Consider the following 15,134-nt stretch of genomic DNA (forward strand, 5'->3'; position numbering starts at 1 on the left):
CCCATACTGGGGCACAGGACTCTGACCGCAGCTCACCAGAGTCCTCTACCCTGGGCCAGTCTTTCAAGTTGTAGCTCATCTTCTTGGTATCCGAAGATCCTTTCTTTCCCAGGGCTGAGGATATTGTAGTTTCTGTAGCTCTGGGTTTTTATGGGTTGTGGTTGCTAACTCATGCCCAACTCTCCTCCTCTTGCAGCCAGGCTTGGGACCATCCATGGCTGAATTACATTCTTTTTTGCCCTCCTGATTTCTTGAAGTATATGACTGCATTCCTAGAACTCCTCCAGGGATTCACAATCCCAGCTGTCTGTACCTGCTCCAGCTGTCTCCTTTTTCCTGATCAGAGCCCAATATCTCGTACTCGAGGATTCCCTACTCCAACCAGCACCACCCTCCATTCTATCAGGTATATGCAGATCTTAAAGTCTCACTATCTCACTTTTAAAGGCCTCCCACTTTTTGGATGTCCCCTTGGCCGCAAACAACCTATACCAATCAACCTTTGCATATTCCTGCCAAATACATTTAAAATTTGCCTTCCTCCAGTTCAGAGCCTTAACTTGTGGACCAGCTCTGTCCTCTTCCATAAATATTTTAAAATTAATAGAACTATGGTCCTTGTGCCCAAATTCCACTCCCACTGACACTTCAGTCAATGAAAGGTCTTTGCCTATTTCCCAGGAGAGAGTCGAGTTTTGCCCTCTATATTGCCTGACAAAACTTTCCTGAACACACTGAACAAATTCCACCCCATTCAAGCCATTTGCTTTATGGCAGTTTCAGTTTATATTAGGAAAATTAAAATCCCCTGGGACAACCCTATTTGTGCAACTTTCCACATTTTCCTACAGATTTTAAACACAAAAAAAGTTCTGCAGGTGCTGGAAATCCAGAGTAACACACACAAAATGCTGGAGGAACTCAGCAGGTCAGGCCACATCTATGGAATGGAATAAAGAGTTGAAGTTTCAGCCTGAGACCCTTTATTGATGCAGTTTGTGTAGGTTACCCCCTACATATTTATTCCTCTAACTCAAGGCTTCCCAAGCGTTTTATGCCACGGACCAATACCATTAAGCAAGGGCTCTGTGGACCCCAGCTTAGGAAATGCCGTTCTAATTGCTTGTTGACTATTTGGGAGTGTATAGTACAACCTCGACAAGATGATTATCTCCTCATTTTTCACCTCCATCCACGTAGCCACAGTGGTTGATCCCTCTGTAATTTATTCTCAGACTACTGCTGTGATATTGTCCTCAACCAAAAATGCAACTCCCCCTCTTCTCCACCTGTAGCATTTGCACCTTTCAATGACACGGATTTGCATTGTGGAAAATTACGCTACAGACTTTTCTTGGAATACAACACCCTGTAACACTGTGAAATCTGTACTTTTGTTGCATCTGTTCCTTTTTTATAAGCAGAGCTGTGGGGCTATTACAATCCCTGTTGTACCACACAGAGAGTACTATTTTGAGTTCAATGGTGGATTTGAAACTATGGTGCTTTTGACAAAGACATAACATTACTTTGATACTACTACTATATTGTGTATTCAAGCAGAAAAAGATATTCAGATCCACAACTCAGGTTACCTGCACTAACCACACAATGAAAAACAACTAAATTACATTATATAATTATTTATTATGATGCAACAAATAACTTGTGGAAGTAGTCACAACTGGTTGCAAGTGAATTCAAACAAATCCTTTAATTTTCATACTCTCTTGATTACTCACCTCTACTATTACTCTCTGGATATGCAATAACAGGCTTCTCTGGGGATCGACTGAAGTCAACATTGAGGAAGGGCTTATCCATTGGATATGCAGCAAATGACGGCATGGACAAAGTGTCAGACATTGGTAACACTTGAAAACTTCCATCCAAAGAGTGCTGCAGGGATTGAATAAAATGCAATTATAACATAATAAAAGACAAAGCTCGGAAACAAATTGCCACTGTAGAAGAGATCTTGGACACTAGTATATACAATATATCTGGTAACTTTATTTGGAAACGCAAACAACAGGAATTCTGCAGATGCTGGAAATTCAAGCAACACACATAAAAGTTGCTGGTGAACGCAGCAGGCCAGGCAGCATCTCTAGGAAGAGGTGCAGTTGACGTTTCAGGCCAAGACCCTTCGTCAGGACTAACTGAAGGAAGAGTGAGTAAGGGATTTGAAAGTTGGAGGGGGAGGGGGAGATCCAAAATGATAGGAGAAGACAGGAGGGGGAGGGATGGAGCCAAGAGCTGGACAGGTGATAGGAAAAAGGGGATACGAGAGGATCATGGGACAGGAGGGGGGGCACCCAGAGGATGGGCAAGGGGTATATTCAGAGGGACAGAGGGAGAAAAAGGAGAGTGAGAGAAAGAATGTGTGTATAAAAATAAGTAACAGATGGGGTACGAGGGGGAGGTGGGGCATTAGCGGAAGTTAGAGAAGTCGATGTTCATGCCATCAGGTTGGAGGCTACCCAGACGGAATATAAGGTGTTGTTCTTCCAACCTGAGTGTGGCTTCATCTTTACAGTAGAGGAGGCCGTGGATAGACATGTCAGAATGGGAATGGGATGTGGAATTAAAATGTGTAGCCACTGGGAGATCCTGCTTTCTCTGGCGGACAGAGCGTAGGTGTTCAGCAAAGCGGTCTCCCAGTCTGCGTCGAGTCTCGCCAATATATAAAAGGCCACATCAGGAGCACCGGACACAGTATATCACCCCAGCCGACTCACAGGTGAAGTATTGCCTCACCTAGAAGGACTGTTTGGGGCCCTGGATGGTGGTAAGGGAGAAAGTGTAAGGGCATGTGTAGCACTTGTTCCGCTTACAAGGATAAGTGCCGGGAGGGAGATCAGTGGGGAGGGATGGGGGGGACGAATGGACAAGGGAGTCGCGTAGGGAGCAATCCCTGTGGAAAGCAGAGAGAGGGGGGAGGGAAAGATGTGCTTAGTGGTGGGATCCCGTTGGAGGTGGCGGAAGTTACGGAGAATAATATGTTGGACCCGGAGGCTGGTGGGGTGGTAGGTGAGGACAAGGGGAACCCTATTCCTAGTGGGGTGGCGGGAGGATGGAGTGAGAGCAGATGTGCGTGAAATGGGGGAGATGCATTTGAGAGCAGAGTTGATGGTGGAGGAAGGGAAGCCCCTTTCTTTAAAAAAGGAGGACATCTCCTTCATCCTGGTATGAAAAGCCTCATCCTGAGAGCAGATGCGGCGGAGGCGGAGGAATTGCGAGAAGGGGATGGCATTTTTGCAAGAGTCAGGATGAGAAGAGGAATAGTCCAGATAGCTGTGAGAGTCAGTAAGCTTATCGTAGACATCAGCAGATAAGCTGTCTCCAGAGATAGAGATAGAGAGATCTAGAAAGGGGAGAGAGGTGTCGGAAATGGACCAGGTAAACTTGAGGGCAGGGTGAAAGTTGGAGGCAAAGTTAATAAAGTCAAAGAGCTCAGCATGCGTGCAGGAAGCAGCGCCAATGCAGTCGTCGATGTAGCAAAGGAAAAGTGGGGGACAGATACCAGAATAGGCACGGAACATAGATTGTTCCACAAAGCCAACAAAAAGGCAGGCATAGCTGGGACCCATACGGGTGCCCATGGCTACACCTTTAGTTTGGAGGAAGTGGGAGGAACCAAAGGAGAAATTATTAAGAGTAAGAACTAATTCCACTAGATGGAGCAGAGTGGTGGTAGAGGGGAACTGGTTAGGTCTGGAATCCAAAAAGAAGCGGAGAGCTTTGAGATCTTCCCGATGGGGATGGAAGTATGTAGGGACTGGACATCCGTGGTGAAAATAAAACGGTTATTGCAGTCGACTGTACCTCTTCCTAGAGATGCTGCCTGGCCTGCTGCGTTCACCAGCAACTTTTATGTATGTTGCTTGAAATTCCAGCATCTGCAGATTTCTTCATGTTTGCTGATGCGTACAGCTTATATTCCAGCAAAAAAAATTGCATCCCTTGGCTGCTTCAGTTTCATAATTCATCTAATCCAACATTATGGCGATGATTTATATAACGAAAGACTAAAGCATGCAAATAAATGCTTACATCAATAAATTACAAATTGGTACATTTATAAAGCTAAATACAGCTAAATGTTCTAAAGGTATTTATATTAAAGCTTCATCCAAACTGGCATTTGGACTATATAAGCAAATATTAGAGCAGATGACCAAAGCATGGATGCAGAGAGTTTTAAGGAGTATTTAAAAAAATAGGAAAGCTAGGTTCAGGAAGGCAATTCCAGCGATTAGGTCCATCGACAATAGAAAGCATGCTTCTTAATAGTGACATAATCGCAATTAAAAGACAAAACTGGAGGCATCCACGTTATTGTAGAACTTTACAACAGAAGATTGCAGAGAGATAAAGGAAATGTATGGACTTGAAGTCAATGTGTTGATAATTGGCAAAAAAAATTGATTAATTAGCATAGGAAGAATGGGTGCAAAGGATCTGGTTATATCAAATTCTTGTCACCAAGTTCACAACCAATGTTTCCAAGTCACCAAGGATAAGATTAGGTCTAAAAATCATTGTATATGCTAAGGGGCCTGAACTATGTATATTAATCTCACTTCTTATTACTACCATCAGGGAGGAGATACAGAAGGCTAATGATGCATACTCAACCTTTAACAAACAGCATCTTCTCCTCCACTATCAGATTTCTGAACGGTTCATGACCACCACCTCACTGTTCCTCTTTTACACAATTCATTTTATTTTAAATTTTAACTTGAATGGTAATTTTTATGACCTGCACTGTACTGCAGTCACAAAAACAACAAATTTCACAGCATGTTAGTGATAATAAACCTGATTCTGATTCTTGGGTTGACCCCACATTTAAGTTGAATACTCCTTCGCTGCCCATATATTCCACTGCTTACAAGCACCTTTATTCAAGATTAAAGTACATTTGTCAGAATCAGGTTTATTATCACTGGCATGTGTCCTGAAATTTGTTAACTGAGCAGCAGTTCAATGCAATACACAATACAGAAGAAAAAAATAATAAATTAATTACAGTATACATATAATGACTAGATTAAAAATCATGCAAAAACAGAAATAATACATACTTAAAAAGTGAGGTAGTGTTCACAGGATCAATGTCCATTTGTTACCAAATAATGTATAAATTATATAACCTTGAAATTTGCTTCCTCACAGGTAGCCGCAAAGCATGAAACCCAAAAGAACCCAACTGAAAATAAAGGATCAAAAATAAAAATAAGAGACCAACACTCAATGTGCACGAGATAGAAAAAAAACACAAATCATGCAAACAGTAGAGGTTACCCACAGCATTCCAAAACCAGATCCGAACCCTAGAGCAGCCCGGAGTAGGCCCAAAGCCTCGCTTATCAGTTCATCATATTAGCAGCACGAGATCCGAACCCAAGAGCAGCCCGGAGTAGGCCCAAAGCCTCGCTTATCAGTTCATCATATTAGCAGCACGAACACAGCAGCCGGGGCAGTCGTCATAGCCTCAGCATCATGGAGATGACCATCTTAGAGAACACGTAAAATTGTCTCTCGTCCTGACCAACACCCTGTCTTTACTGTCTATTTTGGCTGGCAGTTAAATAAACCCAACAGCAAAATGCTTCCGCACCCTGAAGAGAGGAGTGAAGATTGTGAAGAGGAGCAAAATCGGCTCGCATCCGATCTGGGCCAGTGTTTAAATTGTCTAAGCAGCAAATCGTACGATCCACCAGGACCCAGGCACTGTTACTGCGAAAGGCTCCTGGCCTAGACCACGTCGTCCAGTGACTCACTCCGGGTCCAGGTTTCGCTGCCCAGCCTGAAGAAACTCTCAAACTCTTCAAATCAGCTCGGTGCCCAGAGCAATCCAACCCCGGACCCAGACCAGTTGTAAGGTCACCGAATCTCCTCTGCCCAGGCCCCAGCTTCTCCTCTCGGCACCCAGACTGATCCAACCTCGCTCCCAGGCCAGCTGTACAGGCATCAGAACTCCATCTACAAAGATTCTGCAACACATCTCAGCTCATCCCCCGAACTTGCCTCACCCCTTCAATGTTTGCAGTGATAATTTAACACAATTTACCTCAGAAAATGTATTTTAGTGATTTTTAGTTAGATTTCTCAGCTTTTTGACTATCAGAAAGCTGTTGCACACATTCAGTAGCGCCATCTTGACTGGAAGGACTATTAAATGGACTGTTCATTGAAAGCAAATGGCCTATTCATTAATTTGCTTTCTTTTCTTCAGTCAATATCTATATACCCAGTGCAGGATGGGAGCAGGGGCATTCAAAGATCTCCAAGTGCTGCTGCCAGGTCAGACATAGCTTCAGACGGTAAGCTTTCAAGGAATATATTAGACTGACTGCTTTCCACAATCCTGTGTCCTGCAGCGCAAGAATGACGTGTCCACCAAGCTGCTTCAGGCTTCTTGCCACTCTGGGCACCAAACGAAATTTGAGTGGTTTATCTCAATTTGCTTGTGAAATCTGGGTATCACTTGAAAGACCAGCCTATTCTTATTTGTCCTTGAAATTAGTGGTTTGCAGAAGTTGACCAATTACACCAGAAGATCTGGAGAAGGATTGGATAAACACTGCAGATTTCCTCATTAACCAAGCATGGAAGCAGATTTACTTGGAAATCTCTAGATCTGCGCAATGTCACTACACACAAACATCAGACGGATGAGTTTTAAGAGCTTTCATATATCAAGGAGTGGGCTTCTCACTCTGAATAAAGAACATACATTATTAAGTAGAAAATTTATCCCAAGGTCTTTAGTGAGCCAGAAATATTTTCACATTACTTTAAGTTTCTAGATTAATCATATTTCACAACAGCCACGGGAGGATTTGAAATTACGTCTTGGCTTCTAATTTACCAATCCACTTTATGACTATTACACTTTGGAAACAAGAGTTTGATTTTCATTAAAAATACTTCTAAGAAGGGGCGTGTGTCAGAACACAATTGGCGTTCTGTATTCTCTCAAGTTTAAAACTTGTCAAAGGTAATTTAAGAACAGTAAAAACTAGTGGCTTCAGTAGCAGATCAACAAATGCAGGGGCAGGCCAAGGTAACGTGAGTAGTTAACAGTACAAATATGTAGAATTATCGACATACAAGCAAATATGCAATGCATGGAGTGGGCTTCTCACTCTGAATAAACAACATACATTATTAAGTATTTATATTCTGGTTTTGAACCAATGAGGTAATACCTCGTTTCTCAGCACCTTAACAGGATAATGCAACTGAAAAAGAGGACGATTATCCGATTAACAGCAATATAGTTCTGGCTATGTAGGGTGTTCCAATCTCCTGTTAATTCTGAGCTCCTGAGGAAAGGTAAAATGGTCAGCGGAGTCCAGCGGGTCAGGCAGCATCTGCGAAGGCAGAGTGTATGTCGTCGGGCACAGAAGGGTTCCACGCTGGGGTTCACGGACCCCTCGGTAAATGGTAGGGGTCCGCGGCATGGGGACCCAACAGAAGAGGACATACCCACCCAGCCCAGGTTGCAACCGCATTTACACTGGAGGAAGAACTCACCTGCCGGTTCCTGTCAACAGCTGCCATGTCTGGGTGCTTCAACGGGCAACTTCACCCCGCAGGTCGCCCACCCAGCCGCGCGCATGCGCATGCGCGCCGCGCCGGAAAAGCCGCGCCACGATCGGGTGCGCGCCGCGCCGCGAACGCGCTTGGGCGAAGTGGGTAACGTCTTCGCGCGGATGCGCGCCTGGGGTGTTACTCAGTAGGCTGAGCGCCTGACTGACAGCCGATCGCGGTGAACCCGAACGTTTCCTTTTCTATTGTTATTCTTGTTTATTAAAACACATTGTTGTTGGAAAAATTGTTGTGCGAGCTAACAAATACGGGTATGACATGAATTTATAGAAATGCGATCGTTTTTTTTCGGACCTATGTCTCGAGCTTTTCAAACTGCCCAAGTTTGGTTGCGCCGCACCAGCCGTACAACACTTCGCGCGCCTGGGCTTCCAACCGTCAGTTTACATCGGTGGCCGCGCTTGTAGGAAGCTGTGATATGACTGGACGGAGCTGTTTGAGCGTTCAGGGCACTTCGCCGTATGGAGTTTTCCTATTGGCTCAAAGGTCATATTGCGTTCACCAACGTCCGGTTCTGATGTCGCCGGTTCGTGTGGTGTGACGCCGGGAGGTCAGATTCGTTCTATTATTCTTTATTTGGTTGATTATCCCTTCGATTTTTTTTTAAAGGGAAGATTTTTTTTCATCTACCCTATGCGTGAAGAAACCGGTTGAGGTGTTGAAATTTGACGGCGGGTGGTTGCGGCTATTGATTGGTATTTGAAATAATGGCCGCGCTTTACGCCTGCACCAAATGCCACCAGCGGTATCCGTTCGAAGACCTGTCTCAGGGCCAGCAGCTGTGTAAGGTTCGTAGTCATCATCAGCCCTTCCTCGAGGTTACTTCGCTGTCTTTGTGATTTCGGCCGAAATTAATCGGCGCTGAAATCCGATTAAGGCCTTTGCTTTCGGAGTCGCCGCTTAAGTCTGTGTTCCTTCCGTGTCAGCGGCTTCCCTGGTATGGCACCACCCAGGTACCCGGTCTGTTATGTACCACAGCTCGCAGTTAAACTTTCAAAACAGCAGTTATTTTTCCATAGCGCATGTTTACTTGTAAACAGTAGGGTGGAGATTTGGTTGAGCTTTTAAAATTTTAAACGCAGCTTCACTTATTCAACCACTGTATTCGAACATCAACACACTTCCTTTCTCTCTCTCTCTCACTCAACACACACAGCTACTCACGCACTCTTAGGCTGAACAAAGTAAATAAGGATAGGACAGGAAAGCGGTCCAATTCATTTTTTTTTCTCTTTCCTCCTTATGGCACAGGAAGCTGTTCCAGCCCGGTGAGTCTTATAGATCAGCTCACAGGATCATCCCATCTTCTTAATTGTTTTTCACTCTGTTTTTCTCACACATCACCGCTTCCCAGATTCTATACCTAGGCAATTTGTAGTGGCTAATTAACCTACCAATCTGCATTTTTTATGGGATGAAAGTGAAACCTAAGACGGAAGCCCACAAGATCACTATGAGAACGTACATAGATAGAACAGTCTGCACAGAAATATGCTCTTTGGCGCTCAGTTGCTATGCAAACTATGATGCTAATTTAAACTGCACATCTGTCTGCTCATGGTCTCTATCTCTCCAATCATGGCCTGGTCATGTGTCTCTCAAAATGCTTCTTAAACTTTACTGTGGTATCCACGTTCACCACTTTCCCTTGCAGTACATACAGGCACATACCACTCTATTAAAAAATCTTGTTTTGTAAATTTAAAAAAAAGAATCTTTCCCCTTGTCATCTTAAAGCTATGTCCTCAAAAGTTTGGCATCAGAAAGTACTGAGGCTATCTACCAATCTTCGCCTGTTACAATTTTATAAATTTTCATCAGGTCACCCCTCAGCCTCTGATGTGCCACCCAAATACAATCCAAGTTTGTATAACCTCATAGCTAATGCTGTCCAATTTGGGCAACATCACAATGAACCTTATCTACACCTTCTCTAAACTTTTACACGACTCCAAATGTGGTTTTATACAAATGCAATGTGATCTCCAAGCTATGAGACTCAGTACCCCGACTTTTTATCATCTTATCTACTTGCATTGCCACTTTGAGGGTGCACTTCAAAACCTCATTCAAGTACACAGTTTTTTTTGATGCTGTCCTGATGCAGTATTTCATCCCAAAGTTTTGCGAAACCCCACCCCTACTCCATGAATGGATGCTGCTCAACCCACTGAGTTCCTCCAGCAGATTGTGATCCAGATTTCGTCATCTGCAGTCTCTTGTGTCTCTTAAAGAGTAGTGCCATTTACGACATACTTTCCTCTTAGTGTGCGACATTTCCCACTTGCCCAGATGAAACTATCTGCCATTTCTCTATCTTTATTTCCAACTAGTCCATATCCTTCTGAATCTTTTGACAACTAACCTCACTATCCACAACTCTATCAAATAAACTTTTATGTCATCTGGAAACTTGCTAATCAGCCCACCTAGATTTTTATCTATATCAGAAACAACAGAGATCCAAGCATTGATCCTTGCAGTACATCACTGGTTACAGACTTCCAGTCAGAATAACATCCCTGTACAGCTACCTACGGTTAAGCCAGAAGGTCTTTCCAAACTATCCATATACAGCATCATGGGTCAGGTTTGAACCCAGGTCACTGAAACTATAAGGCAGTATGTGATTATATTTGAATAATAGAACAGTCAGGAGAAGCAGAATTAGCCTATAGAATTGTTTCTGTTTTACATTTTCAAATAGATAACATACCTATTAAATTACTTGTTTATTTGTTCTGTAGAAAATGTTCCAAAAGCAACTGTACTTGTTCAACATTATCTGTTCAAAGACTGGCTTTTAAAGTAACTTCAACACTCCCAGAATACTCATCTAATATTAATTTCTTCACCTTGGTCAGGGATTGATGTTTGTGATTTGAACTGAAACTCTGGAGAATAGCTATGGGGAAACTGATTTAGCATTTAATCTTTGTAAATATTTATATTAATTTTTATTTCTGTATGACTTGGAAGTGCTTTGAAACCCATCCAAAATGGTAGTAGACATAGCTTTCATAAAGTTTTACAGCACAGTGGGACTATTTGGGCCATTGTACCTGTGCAAACTCTTCTGGAACAAGTCCCAAGATTTTAGGAAGTTTTTCCACTTTACAGATTCACTTCCTATTCCCATACAAAGTTACAAAGCAAAAAACAAAATACAGATGCTGCAAATCTGCAATAAAAATAGAAAAAAAAAAGCCGGAAATATTATGCCAGGCAGCATCTGTAGAAAGAGAAATAGTTCAGGCCATACCCTCGTTAAAAATGGTAGAAGAGAAAACAAAGCAAATTGTTTGGAGTAGGGTCAGCTTATGGTGATAAGCTGTTGGTAAGGTTATTTGGCTGATGAAAGGAGTCCATACTGAAATATTAACTCACTTTCTCTTAACATAGTCACTGCCTGGCATGCTAATTGTTTTTATCAACTTCCAAGTTTTATATCCTTCCCAAAAAGTTATATACTCTTTTCAAATTATCTTCACAGAAAAAAATCAAAGGCAGGGAGTATTTTTATTTGTTCATTAAAGATCCTTGTAATGGATGTCTCTTAAAAAGTAAATCTAGGCCCAAGATTATGACTGGAAGTATTACACTGATGAAGATTTGTAATGTTTCACAATGGAGTACATAGTATTCGAGCAAATACTTTTAATTGTGCTCCAGCCTTATCCTATGACCATGAGCTGTTCAAGCTTTATGCTTGTGGGTCCCTGAGCTAGCAAGCAGTCCCATCTGCTTTCTATAGGATTTGCTCCTCCCTAGTCCAGGGCAATAAAGAGTTAATTTTACCTGATCTGTTGTTGTCAAGTTAAAATTAATTTATTGAATGAATCTGCTGTTTCTCTTCTGCTTCAGATTCCTGTAACATAGATTTGGTGGCATCAAGAAGCTTCAATCTATTAATGGTGCACTTGCACTATATCTACATTTGCCTGGCTTACTCTTTTTAAAAAAAAAGCTTATTAGATTTTTAAAGGTAGTTGCCAACAAACAACCAGAGTTGTCTTTGTCATAGACGTACAATACCAAAGCAAGCCCTTCAGCCCACTATGTCCATGCCCATTATCGACTCCAGATTTACCAGAATTTTGTACTTAAGCCTTTGATGCCTTGGTGATTCAAGGGATTATCTCAGCTAGAATATCATAGGAATGCCTGTTTACTCCACCACTAAATGGGTTAATTATTGTCACAAATACTGAGTTACAGTGGAAAACTTCATACTCTTCATACAGATCAGTTCATTACAACAGTGAATGGAGGTAGAACAGGGCAAAACAATAACAGATCGCAGAATAAAATGTTACATTTACAGAGAAAGTTCAGTGCAAGTAGATCAATGAGCTATGGCATGACTATTAGAGAAATAGATATCATCTAGATGTCATCAAACATTGTAGGTAGTACAGATTGTAGTGGGAAGTAATCACATTTATTCCATCTAAAATGCATTATTAAAATGGAAATTCAGAGCAAAACTTAATTTAAAATACTGTATCATAATTTAGGCAGGTAATGGGTAGAATGTATATGTTTACAATGTGAAGAGCAACCCTGAAGAACCAAAAATTTACATAATACAATTTTCCAGAGTGCCTAATATCTTCATTAAAATTTTCAGATAGCAATATTTTGTAGACATTTGTTTGATTCATTGAATAATCAAGTCATGTATTCTAAATTAGTACTTTCATACTTCTGATTATCGGTGTAACATCACAAATGTAACCAAAAATTGATGTATTAAGTAATTTGAAACCATTTTCTGTGTTGTATAAGTGTCTGACATTAACTTCACAAATTTTCTAGTTGCAGAAATAACTTACAACTTGCTTCATTGAAGTTAAATTGCACTTTCTTTCATACTATTCACAAACATGCATTTAGTCTCTAAAATTCTATAATTTGATGTCTATAAATTCACCAATGACACCACTGTCACTGGTAGAATCTCAGATGGCAATGAGGAGGCTTATTGGAGCAAGATAGATCAACTGATTGAATGGTGTTGCGCGCATCAACCTTGTACTCAGCATCAGCAAGGTCAAGGAACTGATTATGGACTTCAGAAAGGGGAAGTCAGGAAAACATACACCAGTCCTCACTGAAGGGGTCTGCAGTGGAAAGGGTGAGCCCCTTCCAGTTCCTGGGTGTCAACATCTCAGGGGATCTATCCTGAGCCCAACACATTAATGCAACCATGAAAAAGGCATGCCAGTGGCTCTACTTTGTTAGGAGTTTGAGGAGATTTTGGTATATCATTGGAGATTCTAACAAATCTGGATAGATGTATGGCGGAGAGTGTTCTGACTGGTTGCATCACCATCTGGTATAGAGGCTCCAATGCATGGGATTACAAGAAGCTGCAGCGAGTTATAGACTTGGCAGCTCCATAATGGACAAAAATCTCCCCTCCATTGAGGGTATGTTCAAGAGGCAGGTGCTTCAAAAAAGTGGCATCCATCATTAAGGACACCAACAGAATCAACAAACTCATTCGTAAGGCCAGTGATGTTGTGGGGATGGAACTGGACTCTCTGACGGTGCTGTCTGAAAAGAGGATGCTGTCTAAGTTGCATGCCATCTTGGTCAATGTCTCCCATCCACTACATAATGTACTGGGTGGGCACAGGAATACATTCAGCCAGAGACTCATTCCTCCGATATGCAGCACAGAGTGTCATAGGAAGTCATTCCTGCCTGTGGCCATCAAACTTTACAACTCTTCCCTTGGAGGGTCAGACACCCTGAGCCAATAGGCTGGTCCTGGACTTATTTCATAATTTACTGGCATAAGTTACATATTACTATTTAACTATTTATGGTTCTATTACTATTTATTATTTATGGTGCAACTGTAACGAAAACCGATTTCCCCCGGGATCAATAAAGTATGACTATGACTATCCAGAATATGCTCTCTTCTTATTAACAACAATTTGGAGGATGTGCAGGATCCTGAGGACCCATACTCAATGATTTAGAAGCAGTTTTTCCTCGCTGCTGTCAGGTTACTGAACGGTCCATGAACACTGTTTTGTTTTTTTTGTACTATTTATGTATTAGTTGTAATTTATATATTTTGTCTTTTGCATTGAAAATAGAGAGAAAAAGGGAAATAAGAAAATATGTAGAGCAATTGCAAATGTGGAATCTGAAATTAATGAGATTTACAGGAAGATGTTTCTTGCTTCAACGGTAATTTTTGGTCTGGTGGCAATCATTAGTTGGTGAGGAACATTTGTTACCATTACACTTAATTAGTTCTAATTTGGAAACGCATATGTGTACAATCTGGGGAAAAGGCTGTATCTACCTTTACGAAATCAAAATAATGAATTGTATCCTGGTGCTATAAAAATGAATTTGATGAATTTACATTTTAATCAAATTAATCAGAAATCAGATTAAACACAATGAAACAACAAATGGAATGAGGATTAGAAATTTACACTGAATCCATTTTAAGAGGCAAGTTCAATAAATTTTGGCAACTTATGGCACAATGTTTTGTTTGTAAATACCAAGTTATGGAGGCATTATGGAAGTAGGGGTCACAATTAAAGGAACAGTTAAATCAACCACTAATCAATATTGTGTAAACAGATAATAGATTTTATATATTTTCTTTACTATATAAAGCACGTCCTATTTTACAGTACTCCCTTGGTACAAAATTGAGGTATTATCCTAGTTTGTGTCCTTAAACGTGTTTTTGTCATTTTCTGAATCCAAGGTGTGAATGCTATGACTGAGCCGTTTTTAAAAATTTAAATTTATCTGTTGTCTTTCAGAAATGTTGATTAAATGTTTCTGTGGAAGATGTATATTCTTTTTCTGGAGAAATTTATGTAATTAAAAAGTACAAAATCTTTAGCTCAGACAGGCATACTTGTAAACTACAGGAAAAATATTTGACTCAGAAATTTACAGTACAGATTGGTTTCCATTCATCTTGTCATCTCTTTGCTGTTGTTTTTAAAAGAGCCGTCCATTTCAGTCCCATTCCCCGGATGTCACCCACAAACTGAAAGCTGGTCCTTTAAAAGTATATTTCCTGTTTGTTTTCAAAAAGTTTCCACAAGATTGATTTCAACATCTTTTTAGGTAGTTTAATTTTGGATAAATTTCAGTGAGGCTAAATATTTTGGCCTTTCAGTTCTTTTGTCTCTTATTTTAAATCTATGTACTCCTAGGTTTGAGTTTCCTAGCTAGAGAAACACATTTTTTGCCTTGTAATTTCTGTTGCAAAGAGAATGATCCCTGCTTCTTCAATCTCTAATTGATTATACTCTTTCATCCTATTCATGGATCATTATGAATCTCGGTACCTTATCCAAGTTCTTGATACTCTTCTAAAACACGGTGCCCAGAACCAAATGCAATCCTGTTAGGATTTACAAAAGCTTATTGGACTAACTTGTATTCATGGCCTCTTTTAACTACCAGGTTTTCCATACGCTTAATCACTAAACTTCACCACCTTTAAATAGCCATTT

The 15,134-nt window shown here is 41.0% G+C and overlaps 2 protein-coding genes across 5 annotated transcripts in view; one reads left to right on the forward strand and one right to left on the reverse strand.

Moving 5' to 3' along the window:
- LOC134349469 (centrosomal protein of 57 kDa-like) overlaps positions 1-7,639 on the reverse strand; it is a 30,527-nt gene extending 22,888 nt beyond the window's left edge. The window contains exons 1-3 of one of the 3 annotated variants that reach the window (XM_063053828.1): positions 7,552-7,625; positions 5,163-5,218; positions 1,743-1,899 (exon numbers count right to left, since the gene is read on the reverse strand). In XM_063053828.1, the coding sequence (XP_062909898.1) occupies positions 1,743-1,866 (124 nt within the window). In that variant the 5' untranslated portion in view covers positions 1,867-1,899; positions 5,163-5,218; positions 7,552-7,625. Of the gene's footprint in view, positions 1-1,742; positions 1,900-5,093; positions 5,219-7,551 lie in introns of those variants that run through there. The other 2 variants (XM_063053826.1, XM_063053827.1) reach the window with 2 other exon arrangements.
- Positions 7,640-8,127: 488 nt separating this feature from the next.
- fam76b (family with sequence similarity 76 member B) overlaps positions 8,128-15,134 on the forward strand; it is a 40,054-nt gene continuing 33,047 nt past the window's right edge. For both annotated transcript variants that reach the window (XM_063053829.1, XM_063053830.1), the window contains exon 1: positions 8,128-8,414. In XM_063053829.1, the coding sequence (XP_062909899.1) occupies positions 8,334-8,414 (81 nt within the window). In that variant the 5' untranslated portion in view covers positions 8,128-8,333. The remainder of the gene's footprint in view (positions 8,415-15,134) is intronic.

Source organism: Mobula hypostoma, chromosome 7, assembly GCF_963921235.1.
Source record: "Mobula hypostoma chromosome 7, sMobHyp1.1, whole genome shotgun sequence".
Classification (NCBI taxonomy): domain Eukaryota; kingdom Metazoa; phylum Chordata; class Chondrichthyes; order Myliobatiformes; family Myliobatidae; genus Mobula; species Mobula hypostoma.